The sequence below is a fragment of the Choloepus didactylus genome, chromosome 21, assembly GCF_015220235.1.
Source record: "Choloepus didactylus isolate mChoDid1 chromosome 21, mChoDid1.pri, whole genome shotgun sequence".
Taxonomy (NCBI): Eukaryota; Metazoa; Chordata; class Mammalia; order Pilosa; family Megalonychidae; genus Choloepus; species Choloepus didactylus.
The window spans coordinates 18,871,773-18,889,784 of record NC_051327.1 but is presented as its reverse complement, the minus strand read 5'-3'; the positions used below and the strand labels follow the sequence as shown (position 1 = coordinate 18,889,784).

The following is an 18,012-nucleotide window of genomic DNA, read 5'->3' as shown; positions in this document are numbered from 1 at the left end:
TAACAGAAGCTGGATCCAACCAAAATGACATGCGCGGTAGCTTAGAGTTTACCGTACAAGTCCTCTGTATCTCATCATAACACTAAAACTCACGCCCATCATCATATTAAGGCCACCATTTTCTTACATACATTCTGTGACTAAGCACGTAATCAATCTGTGCATGCTCAATAATTAGATCACCTCTAATTACGTCATCTGGGGCCACTGTGCTCATTATCCTAAAACCTGCTCATCTTCTGATTCTATAAAACTATCAGTTACTGCAGTTTGGGGAGAAGCTCTCCTGCTTCGTGCCTAGCAGTAAATGCTTTCTCTCTTTGAAACCCCAGTGTCCTGGATTGGCTGTTGTGTGCATAGGCAGAGAACCCTCCACTTTTGTCCACCATCAAAGTGACAGTGTTGAACTTCACCTAAGTCCTGTGTTTCTGGAAAACAGGGAAATTTAAGAACTCCTCCCATCCTTTGTGCTGTGGAGTGACTTACTGCAAAGAACCCCCTTCCCCATAAGATTTTGGTAAGACTCATGATGCCCCCTTGCTTAGCCAGGCCCAGGCAGGGCATGGGCCCCCCACATTCCCATTCTTTGTCTCATAAATGATTAGCAGAACTGCTTTTCCCCACATCTACTGGAGCAAAATGCTTATTAATCAAATTTGCTGAAGATTCTGTCCTTCCCCCAGACCCCTGAGCTTTGGCCTGAGCCAGCCTAAGGTCCCCTCCCAGGATAGGCTGCCTTGGTGGGAAGTATCGTCAGATCTACTGTCGCATCACTCCAACCCTTTACCCCTCCTCCCTATACCTGGTTCTTTCCTCTCTGCAAAAGAAAAACCCTTTTTACCTAACTCTTGAGATGCTTGCTGATCCTAAAGTCAGAGCTTTACTCCCCTACTCTCTCTCTTCCCTTTAAACAGCCCCTTCCCCTCCTTGCAGTAATCTTTCTACGAAAGTCTGCCCTCACCAACTCCGGATTTTTGTTTTTGTTTTTGTTTTTAGTTCGACATGGGGATGCCTCCTCCAGGAAGCCCTCAGATCAACAAGCCCCTTTTCTTATCTGGTTGCCACAGCCTCGTACACAGCTCAGCCAAGGTGCAGGGAGCTGGTGGGTGGGAGCCTTGGAAACCCGCCTCGGGGACTTAAATCTGGCCAAAGTCTCGAGTCACGGGCACCTCTAATAACTCCCCATAACCAGCCCCGCAGCTGTTCTTCTCGGCTGCTCTTCTCGAGCCCTTGCAGGCTGTGTCCGCAGGCAGCGTCCTGCTTGCACACTTAGCCGGGCGTGAGCGCCTCCCGAGGCGGAGCTGCCAGGCAGACATCAGCTCGGCGGGCGGAACTCCGAGGGAGCCGGGAGCCTGCCGGAGGGGGCCCGGTCGGGGGTCCTGCTGGGCAGGGGTGGGGGGCCCCGAGGAAGAGGTCCAGGCCCCGGCAGGGAAGAAGGCGGGGCCTGAGGCCATGCGAGTCGGTGTCCCGGGCTGGGGACGGAAGTTGCACCACAAGTGCAGGCAGTTTCAGTTTTGTTTCTCTTGCAAGCACCCAGCAGCCCTGGCGTCGGGGCCGCGGGCCCGTTCCCCACCGCACAGCTCGCGGGCAGCTCTGGCCAGGTAGGGAGGGCCGGGGTGGGGGGCGGTGGCTGGAGGAGGGAGGGGAAGCAAAGGGGAGGGGAGGGCAGGGGGAGGGAGAAGAGGGAGACTGGAGGAGCCGAGAGCAAGCAGCAGCCCGCAGCCCCTCAGCCCACCGGGGCCCAGGCCTGGGGCCTCCCTCCCCAGGACCCCCTCCTGCTCCCTAACCTCCCCTCCCCAAGGGGCAAATTCCACCAAGTTTCTTGATCAAGTATTTCACAGCCTTGGGGCTAGGAACGTGCGGGGGTGGCATTCAAAGATGACCCCAACGCAATCCTTCTCCTTGTTTAGCAGGAAAAGCTAAAAGAAAAGGACTGGGGAGATGGGGCATCGGTCGGCACCAGCCAAAGGTGGGGCAGGAAGTGGGGCCCCCACCTCCCTGCCTGCTGGAAGAGGGTGTGTGGGGCGAGGGGGAATTGGGGTCCCTTCTGCTAAGAGTCAAGGAGTCTCCACCCACCAGCCCCTTCCTTGGAGGCTGCTGCCTGCCTCCCTGCCCCCCACGCCCCCCAGCACCTCCTCACTCGGGGCAAGGACGCCCCCTTCCTCTTGTCATTAGGTTCTTAGCTCTCTAAAGCCTCCAAAGCGTATTGGTTTTGTCATTTCTCACAGCCCCGGATGCACCATAAGTGAAAGCAGCCAGGAACATTTGCCCAGTGTTCGCAGAGACAGAGAGGGTCCGTCCCTAGCTCCAGGGCAAGCAGCTGGAGGGCCCAGAAGACCGGAGAGCAACACCTGGCCATTCAGGTGAGATCCCAGACCTGGGGAAGCGGCCAGAGGGCGGCCCGGAAGACACCGTGGGGAGTGCCCTGTACCCGCTGACCCTGACCCCTCCACCCACAGCATGTTTCCCCAGGGATCCTCCCTCTCCCTGCTGGAGACCCTGAGCAGTGACTTCCTGGCCTGTAAAATCTGCCTGGAGCAGCTGCGGGTGCCCAGAACGCTGCCCTGCCTGCACACCTACTGCCAGGACTGCCTGGCCCAGCTGGCTGAGGGCGGCCGCCTGCGCTGCCCCGAGTGCCGGGAGGCCGTGCCCGTGCCGCCGGGCGGCGTGGCCGCCTTCAAGACCAACTTCTTCGTCAACGGGCTCCTGGACCTGGTGAACGCCCGGGCGGGCGGGGACCTGCGCGCCGGGAAGCCAGCCTGCGCGCTCTGCCCCTTGATGGGGGGCAGCAGCGCCGGGGGACCTGCCACCGCCCGCTGCCTCGACTGTGCCGACGACTTGTGCCAGGCCTGTGCCGACGGGCACCGCTGCACCCGCCAGACGCACGCTCACCGCGTGGTAGACCTCGTGGGCTACCGGGCAGGGTGGTACGACGAGGAGGCCCGAGAGCGCCAGGCGGCCCACTGCCCCCAGCACCCTGGGGAGGCCTTGCGCTTCCTGTGCCAGCCCTGCTCCCAGCTGCTGTGCCGCGAGTGCCGCCTCGGCCCCCACCTGGACCACCTCTGCCTGCCCCTGGCTGAGGCGGTGCGTGCCCGGCGGCCGGGCCTCGAGGAGCTGCTGGCGGGTGTGGACAGCAACCTGGCAGAGCTGGAAGCCGCGCAGCTGGTAGAAAAGGAGGCACTGGGCCGGCTGCGGGAAGGGGCAGCCAGGCTGGGGCTGCAGGTGGAGGAGGCGGCCGAGGCGGTGCTCCGGGCCCTTCTGGCCCAGAAGCAGGAGGTGCTGGGGCAGCTGAGGGCCCACGTGGAGGCCGCCGAGGAGGCGGCTCGGGTGAGGCTGGCGGAGCTGGAGGGCCGGGAGCAGGTGGCCCGGGCGGCAGCCACCTTCGCCCACCGGGTGCTCAGCCTGGGCCGAGAGGCGGAGATCCTCTCGCTGGAGGGGGCAATCATCCAGCGGCTGCAGCAGCTGCAGGGCTGTCCGGGGACGCCTGGGCCAGCCCCCTGCCGGCTGCCCCAGCTGGAGCTCCACCCGGGGCTGCTGGACAAGAACTGCCACCTGCTTTGGCTGTCCTTTGAGGACAGTGGAGAAGAAGGGACTGGTACCCAGGCCAGTGACAGAACCCAGAGCCGGAGAGAGGATGGAGCCAAGACAGAAAAGCAGGGGCCGGAGGTCCAAGCTCAGAGCACGAATGCAGCCAAGCTGGCCAAAGAGGACAAGGACAAAATCCAGAGAGAAGAAAGAGCCCTGAGCCCGAAGTGGGACAAGGCTCAGATCCAGAAAGAAGATGGAGGTGCCCAGACCCAGAGAACCGGCAAATCCAACAAAAACAGAAAGTTCAAAGGAGGCAGGCTCCTGTCAGTCTCCCGGGAGCCCAGTCCCGCCCCTGGGGCAAACCTGGAAGGCTCTGGTCTCCTCCCCAGGCCCATCTTCTACTGCAGCTTCCCCACCCGGATGCCTGGGGACAGGTGGTCTCCCCGGATCACCGGGCTCTGTCCCTTTGGCCCCCGGGAGATCCTGGTGGCGGATGAGCAGAACAAGGTGCTGAAGCGTTTCTCCCTCAAGGGCGACTACAAGGGCGCCGTGCCAGTCCCCCAGGGCTGCTGCCCGTGCAGCGTGGCCGCCCTGCAGGCCTCCGTGGCCTTCTCAGCCGGCGCCCGGCTCTATCTCATCAGCCCGGACGGTGAGGTGCGGTGGCGCCGGGCTCTGAACCTCTCGCAGTCCAGCCACGCCGTGGCCGCTCTGCCCAGCAGGGACCGGGTGGCCGTCAGCGTGTCCGGCAACGTGGAGGTGTACAACCTGGAGGGGAACCTGGCCACCCGGTTTATCCCGGGGGGCAAGGCCAGCCGGGGCCTTCGGGCGCTGGTGTTCCTGACCACCAGCCCTCAGGGCAATTTCGTGGGGTCGGACTGGCAGCAGAACAGCGTGGTGATCTGCGACGGGCTGGGCCAGATGGTCGGGGAGTACAACGGGCCGGGCCTGCACGGCTGCCAGCCTGGCGCGGTGTCAGCAGATATGAAGGGCTTCATCTTCCTGACCCTTCGGGAAGTCAACAAGGTGGTTGTTCTCGACCCTAAGGGATCCCTGCTCGGGGACTTCCTGACGGCCTACCACGGCCTGGAAAAGCCCCGCGTGACCACCATGGTGGACGGCAGGTATCTCGTCGTGTCACTCAGCAATGGCACCATCCACGTCTTTCAGGTCCGCCCTCCTGACAGTTAAAGGGGCGAGAACTGGGGTGAGAGGGAGGTGGGCAGGAGGGGAGCAGAACTGCCCTGAGGGGTGTGGCGGGTGAGGGCATTTTCCTAGAAGCCAAGGGCTGGCAGTGTCTCAACATAAATGACCAAGCCGCCAAGCCCTGTTCTGGTTTGCGGTGATAGGGACCAAGGAAGGGGCTTGATCGGGGTGGTGACACCTCCCAGGAGCAGAGGAGGAGGAGGAGGGGACGGAGGGGACTGGGGGATTAACGGCCCCTCTTGCTTTCGTTAGTGATCGCTGCTGCCGTGTAGTTTAAGTTTCTGAGACGTGTAAACATGCCCTGATTGATTTGTAGTCTTCAAAACCACACCCCACGGAGAAGCCAAGGGAGTATCTCGGGAAGGCGGGTGAAAAAGCCGTCCTCTGGGCCAAGAGGGCTCGGGCATTCCTGGGTCCAGGTGAGTCCGGCAGGTGCGTTCTGTAAGAGAGCCGAGAATCCGGGGCCCTGCAGCCCGGGACACGGCCGTTGGTGACATCTTCCACCAGCCGCAGCTGGGAGGAGGCAGGGGGCCCTGTGATTCTGCCATCCCCAGGGAAGCACAGGGTGGGCTTTGTGGGGGACAAGTGCAGACAGCAGCTGAGGCCAAGAGGCGTCAGCTGCCAGGAACACGACAAGAAATACACTCCGGGAAAATCGAACCAGGCAGGGTCAGCGTCTAAACTCAGGCTGTGAATGTCAGAGAAGGGGATTTCCCTACTCCCACCCCGAGCTGATCCCAGGCAAGAGGTAAAGCGTAAAATCTCGGTGATGCAGCCCTTCTGTCTGGGTGTCTTTACACTTCCTGGGGTTTGCTTTTTGTTTCCGTTTCGAATTCTTGCAAAATTCCTTTTGAGAAATGTTGGCTTTCACTTGGATGAGGTAAGGGGAGAAGGAATTTTTCCTTCTGTGGCCATTATGCTGGGGAAACGACGTAACCCTAGAGGCCAGGTGAGGATTGGGTGGCCAGGTGGAAAACCTGGGAAGTCGGTGGTGGGGCCTGGGATGGATGGAGGAGGGAAAATGGGAGCCGCGGCCCTCGTCTCCGTACGGGCAGCGGCGGCAGTGAAATTGGGGTGCTCAGTAACCTGCGAGGACACGCTGGAGCAGGCGCTGTCGAGGGGAAGATCAAAAGGAAGCTGACTTAGGTGTCATGGACGTTGGGACGTTCATATGTTTGCGGGAAGCAGAGGGATTTGGGACAAGTCCAGCTGGAAAGTGCACGGCACTGGGGGTAGGGGAAAGAAAATCCTTTTCCAAGAAGGCCGTTTCTTACTTACTGAAAGAGACATCATCACTGTCCTGTGGACAAATTCAATTAGATATAAATGTAAAAATGTATGCACACCCACAAAAAAAGGCTCACTGATTTAAATTTCGCTCTGTTGAGACAACTAGACATTTTTATTTTGAATGTTTTCCTCAGGTGTAGATTAGTTTGGTGATCAGAATCTACAACTTTTGCTTTTGCAAGAATGAAAAAAGTAGAAAGTATTTGGTAAACCCAAATCTATTCACATGTTTCTTCCTCTGAACTATTGCTCATCAGTGAGCCTTAGGACTAAAATATTTTCATGGTTTTTGAAACATATCACCATAAGTAACGAAAAAGATTTGTTTCTGTTTATTATCAAGAAAGCAGTGAGCGAATCGTTAGTTATCATTGAACAAGCCATTTTTGTTGTTAATATGGTAGGTATAGAATGACAACCTACAGCTGGGTTGATTAACATTTCTTTGGATGGCAGGAATTAATATTTTTCCATGTGCTTCCGATTTTATTTTTGAACTTTGAAAGTCCCTCTAAAATGCAGAAAAATTAGCTGTTAAAAAATAAAATAATTTAAAAAGTATGCACAGCAAAGGATAAAGAATAAAAGAAAACCAATAAGTTGAGAAAACTATATAGAACTGACTTGAGAATAGTTGCAGGGATCAAGAGGCAAACAGTTTGAAAAGGCCCAGTGGGTTGTGCCTCCAAGAGGACACTCATAATGAATCAAGGACTAATAAAAAGAAAAAGATACAATATAAAGCTGCTTACAGTTGTTGAAAGAAAATTTTTTAAAAATACGTTGTGGAGAAATCGATAGAAACCTGGTGAAATGGTGCAATTGTCCAATTTTCCTGTACAGCCATTTGGTAATATCTGACAAGGGGCCAAAAAAAAAAAATTTGTAAAAATAAATTATTCCACTTTGGGGAATACGTTCAGGGAAAATAATTCAAAAGTGAAAATACTTGCACAGAGCTACTTGTGGTTGCTTTCTGTGTTTCGGTTAGTAACCGGAAACTTCAGTTGTGAGGCGACAGCTAAGGAGCTTGTGGTCTATTTGGAAAGTGAGATATTGCCTTCACGTATGAAAACTATGAAAAGTATTTAGAAGAAATAGAATGATATGATGCAATCATAAGCCAAAAAAAAAAGAATTTGGAATTATGATCATATGATAGCAACAAGGGACAAGTATGTCTGAATACTTTCTGAGTGGAAATCAGCTCAGAACTTGTAAATAGTCGGTGATTGCGGAGATTGGGTTCTTTCGAAGTTGTTTCATGCTATTACTCATATCTGCACATTTCTACTTCAGTTATTATCCATTAAGTAACATCTAGACTTGAATATTTACTTCAAAAGGGAAATACACCTCTATAAATGAAATCCAAGAATAGCTACTGATTTGAGAATGAATGTGTCAGTTAGAACAAACGAGACTGTCCTATCAGAGGTTAGAGTTGTGGGATTGGGGGTGTCATAGCTGGTTGGGGCTCAGCAGCAAAAGACCTGATCAAGAGCAGGCAGACTGCCCAAGACCCCAGTGGAAAAGGTCTCCAGAGGTCAGGTGGCCCTTCAGGGTAGTTGAATAATTGTGCAGCGTGCAGAAGGCAGGAGAAGATCTCATGGGGTTCACCAACTAGCTCAGACCAACTGGAAACCAAGTGGTCGTTCTGCAGAGCCAACTAGTATAGGATGAGTTGAGTTGCATGAGGGCAGGGATGGTGTCTGTCTTCTCTGCAGCTGTGTTTAGCCCATAGGAGACACTCAATAAATGTCCGTGAAATGATTTAAGATCAAGAAAAGGGATAGGGCAGTGGTACGACTCTTTGCAGAGGTCTCCCATCTCAAATGCCACAGCCCCCAACTGACCAAGTTGTCCAAAATCTTGGCTTGTGGGAAATCTCCAGTAGGGGGCACTGTGGACACAGTCCACCATATGCCTTTCCAGGGGTGGTTTTGCTCCAAGTCAAAGGAAGAGATGAGATGGGGAGTGTACTGCTTCTGGGCCCGGGGAGGAAGGCCTGGGTGACACGGAGCCCAGGAGACTGCACAGCTTTGGGCTGGAATAGCAGCTCCCTGGAGCTGCCCAGGAAACAGGCACGGAGGGGCCTGGCTGGTGAAAGGGCACCGGCCAAGCAGCCCATCCAGTGGCAAAGCAGGAACAGATGCACCCTCAGAAATGAAAGATGACCTGACTGCAGGAAGACAGCCCCCAGAGGCTCTAGAGTTGGAGGAGCCAAGAGGACTCCCAGGGGAGTGTAGGAATCCTGGGGAGCTGGACATTGGAAGCCTGAGAGAAACTGGATTTTCTTCCTAAAGATGTAGGGTTGGGAAGCTCATGGAGACCATGAAAGAGGGGTGGGGAGTAGAGCATGGATCATTATTTGGAGGTAAAATCCCCGATGCCTTGACTGGAACCTGGGAATCCTAAGGAATCCCATAGAAAGTACCACTTGGCACTAAGGGTAGGAATTCTTGGTTACACTGCAGGTGTTAGGGAATCAGGAACAACGTGAAAGAAGCATCAACACCCCACCCCCACTCCGCACTGGACCATGATATTTTACTTGACCAGTGGTTCCTTTTCCTAATCGGAACTGTCGATGTTGTATGTGTACCAGGGAAATGAGACTGTGGTTTAGGTAGGGAGAGAGGGAGTGGAAAACCTCTTTCATCTTTCTGCCATAAAAAAAAGGAAAGGGAATGTGGTAGCATAGGTCTGGGTTGAGCACTGGATCTTCCACTGAATAGCTGTGTTATCTTGGTTTAGTTCCTTAACCTCTCTGAGCTCAGTATCTACATCAGTTAAAATGCGGATAATATCTCCCATGCCCACCTCACAGGGTTGTTGTGAGGACTGAATGAGAAGCGTATAGAAGTATTTTAAATACCATAAAGCTCAATACAAGGAATTGTTTAGTAAAATGTTAGACTTACATGTACTGATCTAACTCTATTAGTGTGATCTTGAAGGGGGATGATATGGCCACATACTGTGAGGTAAAAGCTCTAGAATATCTGGGTAGAGTTATCTGCAAGCCATCTTCTTCTTTGGAGGAGACCGTTTTGTTTTGGCTCTCCGGCAGTTGTTTGAAGAAGCCAAATGCTAAGATACAACTGTGGCTACTGAAACAGAAGGGACCAATGGTCCACTTGCCCAGACTGAGTACCATCCCTAAAAGATGGCACAGAATCAGACTGTACTAATCAAACACTGATACCTATAGATATTTAGAAAAAGCTGAAAATGGCACTAGTGGCCCACGCTCTTAATAATCTAGAGAAAATATATTCTGGAGGAGAATAACTTTCCTTCCACTGTAGTCTTAGTATGTACTGTATCTTTAAGGCCATGTTATATTATATAGCTACAGCAATAACATTCCAGAAGGCCATAAGTCCAAGAGGGAAGTCCAAGATATGCCAAGGCAGTTGGTGAGGTTGGTGACTTGATCTGGGCAGGGCTTGATCAATGGGTACCAAGTTCAAGGTGTTTGATCGTCTCTCCGTGGCAGGTAAGCTGAGAACTTAAGAGCCATCCCTTAATTAAGTGGGAGATTGAACAGGTGCAAAGACTTCTGTACTGGGGAGACAACAGTCTTGGAGTAGCTGGAGCACTGAGCTGCCTGTAAGAGCTCCGAAGACATTCCCAGCAGGAAAAAGACCAGGGTTAGGGAAATAGGTAAGTTGACTGAAGATAACAGAACCAGCCAACCCAACTGGCTTATGACTATAGTTTAATTAACATGGATCAGGACAGGAGCAGTAATTAAAAAAAAAAAAAAAGCAGGTCTTCTTGGGACCACAGATTCCCTTGATTGGCAGGGCTGCACCTGAAGCCCTGGGTGAGGAATCTTTGGGCCCAGGTAGAGAAATGACTCATCCATCCGAAGGGCCTGTACCTAAACAGAAGATGAGGAAGTAGGACTGGTGAGGTTTTGGAAGGCAGCCTGAACTCGTCTCCATACAAAGTTTGAACGGGTTGGTTTAACAGCCAGTATAGACAGGGTTGAAGAAAAGGGATTGGGGCCTGGGTCCCCACTCACTGGTTTCTCAGTGGCCAATTTCTCTTGGTTGCCTCGGGGATGGCAATCTGTGCCATGAAGTCTTTCATTCCTTTGATTTTGTACTTTGTATTTTTCCTCTGTTTCTTAATAAAGTTCTTTTGAAAAACTCTAAGCTTTTCTCCTGAGTTCCTGGGTATGGGGAGTTGTCTACAATTCCTCCAGCTTCTAAAGGGAGTCACCTTGTGCTTAGCCACCCAAGCCACAGCTCCAAAGAGGCCAGAACAGATCCCTCGGGGACATTGCAGGACCGTTTGGGACCCCGCCCTCACCCAGGACCATTTCCTCACCTCCCAGAACTTTCTCTGCAGAGCAGAGTTGGCCCTCTGGGCAGAGCTGGGTGTCTTCCAGGCTAATCCTCCCTGCCAGCCGGCAGCGATCTGGCCTTGCCGGGACTCAGGTGTATCCAGAAAGGGGGCTGACTGCGTGGGGCAGCCGGGGTCCCAGGGGAGGGGGCCTCTGACTGTTTCCTGGTTTGGGGACCAGATAAGCCTCTCCCGGCACCTCCTAGCAGGCTGCGTGTGTGATCCTACAGCAGCCCTTGCGGGGCTGGGAGTTATCAGGGCTCTAGGAATATCTGCCTACCAGCCAGACCCACTCCCTGTGACGTAGCATACAGGGGTCTGGGAAGCAGACTTCCGATCCCTATTTCCAACTCAGTTCACACAGCCCCTGGCCCCGCAATAAAGCACAGGAGATGAAAGAGCGGTTACTAAGTGCCAGCTGATGTGTGCTTGCCAGCCATCGACTCCTGGAAGCCTCAACCCCTCCAAAGTTGGAATCCTTTGTGTTATTTGACAGTCAAGGAAATTCAAGGCTTGGAGAGGCTGCCCTGATAGGTAGATGTGGATTCAGGCAAAGGTTTGTCTGACTCCAAAGCTGTCCTTCCCACTGTTATACCCCAGATCTGCCTTCCACAACCAGCTCTGTATCCTGGCCCAGTCGTGTGAACAAGCCCGTGCCTCAGTTTCCTCACTGGGACAAAATGAGATCCGAGGATCTTTCCTGTGCTGACAGACCAGACCCCATCCCCACAAGGAAGGGTCTGGAATCAGGACGCAGGCAGAGTAGTTGAGAATCGCTCCATCCCCCGCTGTGCCCAGTTCATCCTCTCTCCCGGAGCCCCACATGACGGAGAGACAAGTGACACCTGCAGAGAGTTTGTTTGGAACAGCTCGGCGGGGAATGGGGGTGATGGGGCATCAGAGTTCTCCACTGCCATGGTGACAGGCTCAAGAAGAATCCTGCGATTCATCCTTTGATGACTCAGCCCGGCTTTGGACCGGTGCCTCTGTGAACCCTGGGGAGCGTGACTCAGCAGCCGAGGGGGCCGGCGCGGTCCGTGTGAGCCATGCCTGGGGGGAGAACGGGCTGTTCCCAGCTCCCAACCCCGAGGCACAGCATCTGCCTCTGTGGTCAGACACACGGGCCTGCGGGTTCCCAGCCATGTGGACGAGCCTCCTCCCTCACACCTGGGTCTCTCCTCCTTTGAATTGGAGAAGTCACAGCCCCAGGGGCGTCCGGGGGCCACCCCTGGCCCCCCAGCCTCAATGAGCAGCTGTGTCTGCAGCCAGGTGCCTTGTGCACGGACCCCATGGGCCTCCGTCCCCTTCCGCTGCTTTACCTGGGCAGGTTGGCCTCCAAATAAGAGCAACCGAGGCGGTGCTGTAGGGGCGAGGAAGGAGGGGGGCAGCACAGGCTGGGGGCACACACTGGAGAGGTGGTCACAGCATCCCTCCCCGCTATTGGGGGCAGGCAGAGTGGGGACTCCTGGGCCTTGATTTTGCTCAGAAAACGCCTCTTCACCCTCAGAAGTAGCTATATTGATTTCTCGCTCCCAACAGCAGGTTAGGGACAGTTCACCAACTCACCAGGTTAAAAAACAGCCAGCAAGGGGCCAGGGTGGGCAGCACAGAGCAGACCCTCTGGGCAGCCCCTGCCCACCCTGTCGGCCCCTTCACTCGCTAACTCAGATGACGCACATGCAGCTCCATCCTCGCCTGCCAAACCCTGCAGGACAGGAGCTCCCGATCCATGCCACGCACTTGATAATCAGGTATTTGAAATATTTGTTGATGGAAGGGACAATTGAATGGATTCATGCCCAAACTACTCACCTTCACCTACTCACCCTCATTCCTGTCATTGGATGCTGGCAACTCTGACAGGGCGATGGACTGAGGCCAAAAGTGCTCCACATTCCGGAGAAAAATACAACCTTATTACATTACCTCAACCTGCTATACGTTTCCTTTTTTTTTCCCATAACACTTTGACCTTCTAACGTGTTGTATCATTTAATCATTTATGCTGCTCATGTGTTGTTGTCTCCCCCACCCCCAGTTGAATGTACAAGGACAGGGAGGGCTCCTTGCTTGTTCTGTTTACTGGTGTATGCTGGGAACCTAGTGCCTGAGACACGGTAGATGCCGAGTGAATGAATGAATGAGTAGCATCTATTGAACGGTTTCCTCTGAGCCAAGCCCCTTCCTATGTGCTAGGAAATTTAAAAGTATTATCTCATTTAGTCCCCTCGACAGTTCTAAGAGGAGTTATTATTATTATCCTTGTTTTAAATGCGAGGAAGGGGGGGGGTTAAGGGAGATTATGTAACATGTGTAAGCTCATCTGGAGCTGGGCATCGAACAAAGCTAGCCCTACCCAGCCCGGAATGTACTGCCCACCACTCCCCTGGGAGGTGCTGTCCGGGAGGCCTTCTGGGGAAGTCGCACCCCACGGACTCTTTTCTGGGGAATGTTTTTCTTTTCTTTCCTCCCTCCTGAGAGAAGCCTGTGCCTTGGAGCTCCTGCATTGGGGTGGGCAGGGCCTTCCCCACACTCGCTCAGCCTCAGGCAGCAGGAAGCCCAGAGAAAGGTGATCTGGGGGGACACGGGGGTCCCCACTCATTGGGCTTGGTCCTGGGACGCTCCCAGGCAGAGTCTACGAGGTAAGCGGGGTGGGGGTGGGGGGTGGGTGTTATAGGAACGGACCACCCTCCCACCCCCAGTTCTGGGGGTCTGAGGCAGGGAGCCTTCCAGGCGCATCTGACACAGGCCCCCTCACCTTCTGCCTGGCCCAGCAGTTCCCTTTTTCTGCCCCCTGCTTCTTGCCAACTCTTGTTCTCCAGCCAGGAAACATCTCCCCAGCCAAGGAGAAGCTGGACTTTAGGGCAGAGATAGATATCTTCAGGAGTAAAGAGTCACTTGGGAGGTTGGTCCAGAGGGAGAAAAAGAAAAACATGCTCCAGAAAAGATGAAGCGGGGTGTGGTTTCCTGGAAGGGCTCCTGGGTAGCAGCACCTCCCCAAGGAGAGGTGGACAGTTGGTCCCAGGCCAGCTGCTGCCAGCTTTGGCCGAAGTCCAGCTCCTGGCTCCCATGTGATCCCTGGGGGAAAGGACAGAGACCCAAAGCTGTCGGCTGAGGGATGCAGAAGCCTGGGGGCACCTTAGTGTGTGCTCCCTGGGATCTGGGGTCACACATCTCCATCCAGGGCCCAGAAAAGTCACAGGAAGATAAAAGGGAGCCACGATGTCTCAGCAAGAGCTGGAAGTGGGTCGTTATTGTTAGGGAAGTCAGGATGTATGTTTGTCATGGAGAATCTGTGTCCAGACGTTGGAGAAAGCGCCACTGTGCCCCGTGCCTGGTTTCTGCACGTGGCCGGGGAAGGGCACCTGAGTGCATGTTTAGATGTGAGGATGGGGCAGATCTTGGTGTTCTGAACATGCACAGGGCAGTGGGAAGGGGAGGCAAACAGGGGTGTGCCCTGGCAGCATGCCATGCCAGCTCTCTCCTCATCAAAGGATCAAGACTGGAATTTCCCTGGAGCTCATTTCCTACCATTTAACGCTCAGCCGAGGACTGCAGCTGCCAAGTCTTGAAGGACAGATGCTGGGCGTGGGCAAGGAGCAGGGCCCAAGTGCCTCCATGCTTTGTCCAGCTCTCCATCCAGAAGCCTCCTCTCCTAATACAGAAGACAGATCCTCCCCACCCAGGGCCCTTCTCCCCTCCTCTCCAAGAAGGCAATTCCAGGTGAGGAGGGCTGCATCTAATTCACCGCCACTCACGAATGGGCAGACCTCTGCACGAGTTACTTATCTGCTCTGGACCTCCAGTCCTCATCCCTGTAAACATTACAGGGAAAAAATATAATACAAGTTAATAAATAACAGGAAATAGCACAGGGCTCCCAGGGCAAAGGAGGGAGTGAACGTTGACACACTCAGCCAGCGCCCAGACAAGGCAGACGTTCCGCCAGTGTTCACTCATTCGTTCCCCTTCTAGCCCCCCGGGACCGTGGCCTTCTCCCCACGCCTTCCTGAGACCTAAGCTGAGCTGGTCTGTTTTCCCTCCACCCCCTAGACCCATCAATCAGTCCACCATGCAGAAAGTATTTATTGTCTTGAAGTACCCTGAGCTAAGAGCCCAGAGCCAACGGCAGGGGCAAAAGTGTTGGGAGAAGATGTGGCCAGTGAGGGAAAGCGCCGGTCACCAGACAAGGTGGCCTCATTGCACGTCCTCCTTGCTACCTGGCACCTGGTCCTCAGCTGGGGTGTGCAAAGTCACGGACAAATCCAACCCAGGGCAGACGCACAGGAACCCAACACACAAAGGACAGCACATGGAACCAGAATGTTCCATGATTAATTTGCAGGCAGAACCACTACCCCTAGAGGCTCGGACACATCTCTCCCGGGGGCCTTGGAACAAGGCCAGGGCATTGCATGACTTTAATGGCTGCTGTCGTCGAACTTCGAGAAATCCATGCCACCGTGGGCACACCTATCCCGTGGCTGCCCACTGACGTTGGAGGGACAGGGCACTGACTCTCCCGGACGGTGCCAGGGTTGGTCTCCCGGGTCTCCTGTATAACCACCTGCAGGACAGCCCCCTCGCATTGCCATGACCCCCTCAGGCAGAGGACAATGCAATTAGTTAGATAAGTTACCAGCAGGATCATCAGCCTCTTGGAGGCTTTGCCCAGGTCACCTTGATTGGATTTGGGGCATTCGCAGACAGGCTGTCTCCTAGGTGATTTCCACGGAGGGCTAACAGTCTCTTCTGAACTGGGTTTCTTCCAAAGTGCATCCTCAGAAGGTGGTGTGCACAGCAGGGCCAGAGGCCACCCACACAGGGAAGCACTGAGAGAAAGTACAGGGAACACGTAGACCCTCACTGCCCCTACCCCTAAACTGTTCCCAGCCCACCAGGGAAACAAAGGCAACTTACGTTGTATGGTCAAGGAGCAATCCCGGGCTGATGGATGGGTCTGACCAGGAGATCAAGACTCAAAGGAGAAGCAGCTCGGGGCAGCCTGGAGAGTCCGGGAAGGCTTTATGGAAGAGGTGGACTTTAAGCTTTGGAGGCTCCATGGAGCGCTGATTGACGCAAGAAAAGCCAACGAGAGCGAACATTCCAGGGTAGGTTATATGTAGAGGGGGACCAGTGTGCGGCCCCTCAGACACAGAAGAAGCGGAAGGGATGATGGGGGGGCGGCAAGTGAACCCCCTAACTGTAAGAGGTTGATAAGAAAACGGGAAACCAGATGGCGGAGGTGGGGTGCGAAGTGTGGGGGCAGATGTGGTCAGATCGAGACTTCCCAGTTTGTGAATTCCCCAGCCCCGTCCACTCCCTCTCACCCACGCGGCTCCTGCTGCCCCTCCCCGTACGGTGGACCAGGCTGGCAGGGCCTCAGGGAAGCGGAAACCCCAGTGAGCACATCCTCGGTGTCCACCCATCACACCCACACCCACACACCCGCACCCACACACGACTCCTCCATCCCGCCAGCGGAACAAACGGTGCACAGGACAGGAAAGCCCTGTCAGAGAGGAGGGCGGGGGACCCTCCAGCCCGGGAGGCACGGCCAGGCTGGAGTCCACCTGCTGCTATGGGGCTGCTGACCCCATCCCTGATTCAGCCCGGAAAGCCGGCCCTGCATTCTAGACACAACAGGACATCTCCCCACACCTAGAGGCCCTTGGGGTTCCTTGGAAACAGTAACAGGGAGTTCCCAAGTCAGGGGCTTTCCATCCCAACTCAGCCCCTGCCTCCCTCCTACACCCCACTTTCCTGGGGAAGCCTACAACCGAAGGCGGAGGGGAGCCGCAGAGTGGTGGAGTTGGTCATTTTATTTCTCCAGAGAGCGAGGACTTGAGGACACAGGGCCCCTGAGCCCAGTTCCAGGAGTTTAGTTTCAGGGACAAGCCATTTTCTCCATCCAAAGTAGAATAAGAAGGGAGTGGCCCCCAAATTTCTTAGACCCCGAAGTCCCTCTGCTGGCCTCTGTGTGATGCCATTGGGGCCACTGCTGAAGGACAAGGACCATAAAAACAGAGCCATCCCCCTCTGCTTCCTGAGACAGCTCGATCCTTTTGTTACAAAGCTACCAGACCAGGGCTGACAGGCTGGAGGTGGGGTGGGGTCTCTGCCTGCAGGGCCCTGAGCTCCGGCCAACCCTGGCATGACCCGGGCCGTCTGGGTCTGGAGCCGGCCCCATAGGGCAGTGAGCTGGCAGGCAGGCTGCACCTGGGCAAGAGGGAGTGAGCCCCAGGGAGCCGACTGTCGGCTCCGGTCTGTGAATAACGGGGGCCTCATCGGCGCCCCAGAGCTGCAGGAGCTGACTAAGAGAGCAGCTGGGAACAGGTCCCAGCGGGCACAGGGAGCAAGGCGTGGGGAGGCTCCTCCAGGCTCCCACACGTGAGGCAAATGTCCAAACTTGCTCTTTGGGAACCTCCATTTCCAGGCCTTTCTCCCCGTTTTCCTGCACACGGCTCTCGGCTTCCCCAGGCAGAGGGGCCCCCCTTCCCCCCGCTGCCCCATCTGAAAGGCCAGGCTCAGGTCTGCCCACCACGCAGACTTCCCGGCCTGCTCCAGGCTGCAGATGCCCCCTCTCTGGATTCCGGATCCCTGGAGCCACACTCTTTGCAACGCTCCTTATGGTTGTGAACACCAGCATCCTCCCCGCTGTGGATCTTGGCCCCTGGAGGTCAGGAGACGTCCCACCCACTTCACACCCACCCAGGGCAGAACCCTCCAAAGAAGCAGGCTCTCGGCAAACACTCGCAGGGGACACCCCTAAGTGCCATCGCTCTTCCTGATTCTTCGGACAAAAAGTGAACTTTGATCCTATAGCATTTCACATAGAGCTTTTTTGAGGCACTCGAAGCTCACACTGACATCTTTGGTCCTGAAGTTGCAGAGAATGCCTCCATCCCCTGGGCCAGCTTCCCATTTTCTCCGTCCTTTCTCCATCCACCTCAGGGTCTGGCCGGAAGGCACAGGTTGGCATGAAACCAGCTAGACGAGAAGAGGGCAAAGGGCAGGGCGAGAGAACTGCTCACTGAGCAGCTGGGTCAAAGGGCAACACTCCTGTCCTCCCTCCCCCCGCCCTCCACCACAGGCTGCGTCTCCTTGTCGCCAGGTGATGGCCCCTCAGTGGACCAGAGGGATCCTCTGGACCTATGTCAGAGCAGGGGGCAGGTGGCGGGACAGCGGAGACCCCAAGAAGCTGGTGAAAAGCCGAGGGCTCTGGAGTCGGCTCCTCTCTGGCCAAGTGACCTGGGCAAGAGAGCTAGCTCTGTGCTTCGGCTTCCTCGTCTGCAGAATGGAGAAGTAACAAAACCCATCTCGGAGGTCAGATGAAAGTGAAATAAGGCAACGACCGCAGAGCAGGGCCTGGCACTCAGCTTCTGCTACATGTGGGCTAGCTGTTCTCACTGCTACAGTTTGGGGGAGGAGGTTTTTCCTGAAATTCTAAAGAAAAGATAAGCAGACACCAACCCCCTGCCCCGCCCCGCCCTGGCCCCCGCAAACCTTAGGAATGAACAGAGCAGATCAGAAACTGCCTACCCGCAAATCCCAACTGCCAGCTGAGAATTTTCTGACTTGGCCCCAGCATGGATGGCTGGGAAGGGGATCCTAGGGTCACTGTGCCTTGTCGGT

At 55.0% G+C, this 18,012-nt stretch overlaps 1 protein-coding gene and 1 long non-coding RNA gene across 10 annotated transcripts; one reads left to right on the top strand and one right to left on the bottom strand.

Moving 5' to 3' along the window:
* The first annotated feature begins 1,464 nt into the window (after positions 1–1,464).
* TRIM56 (tripartite motif containing 56) lies at positions 1,465–10,187 on the top strand. Of its 2 annotated transcripts, XM_037814500.1 has the most exons (4): positions 1,531–1,601; positions 1,911–1,969; positions 2,229–2,363; positions 2,460–10,187. In XM_037814500.1, exon 4 carries the CDS (start codon positions 2,461–2,463, stop codon positions 4,714–4,716), a length of 2,256 nt encoding a protein of 751 aa, XP_037670428.1. In that variant the 5' UTR covers positions 1,531–1,601; positions 1,911–1,969; positions 2,229–2,363; position 2,460; the 3' UTR covers positions 4,717–10,187. The 2 variants fall into 2 exon arrangements, with proteins under 2 accessions (XP_037670429.1, XP_037670428.1); XM_037814501.1 differs by lacking the exon at positions 1,911–1,969 and having other exon boundaries at positions 1,465–1,601.
* Positions 9,762–17,755, bottom strand: LOC119517634. Of its 8 annotated transcripts, none has more exons than XR_005213580.1 (6): positions 17,242–17,755; positions 15,298–15,382; positions 13,909–15,209; positions 12,190–13,455; positions 11,223–11,427; positions 9,762–9,910 (listed from the first exon to the last, which is right to left on the bottom strand). It is a non-coding gene; the product is annotated as an uncharacterized LOC119517634 (long non-coding RNA). The 8 variants fall into 8 exon arrangements; XR_005213583.1 differs by lacking the exon at positions 17,242–17,755 and adding an exon at positions 15,708–15,718; XR_005213582.1 differs by lacking the exon at positions 17,242–17,755 and having other exon boundaries at positions 12,190–12,264; positions 13,136–13,455; positions 15,298–15,694.
* Between the last annotated feature and the right edge of the window lie 257 nt (positions 17,756–18,012).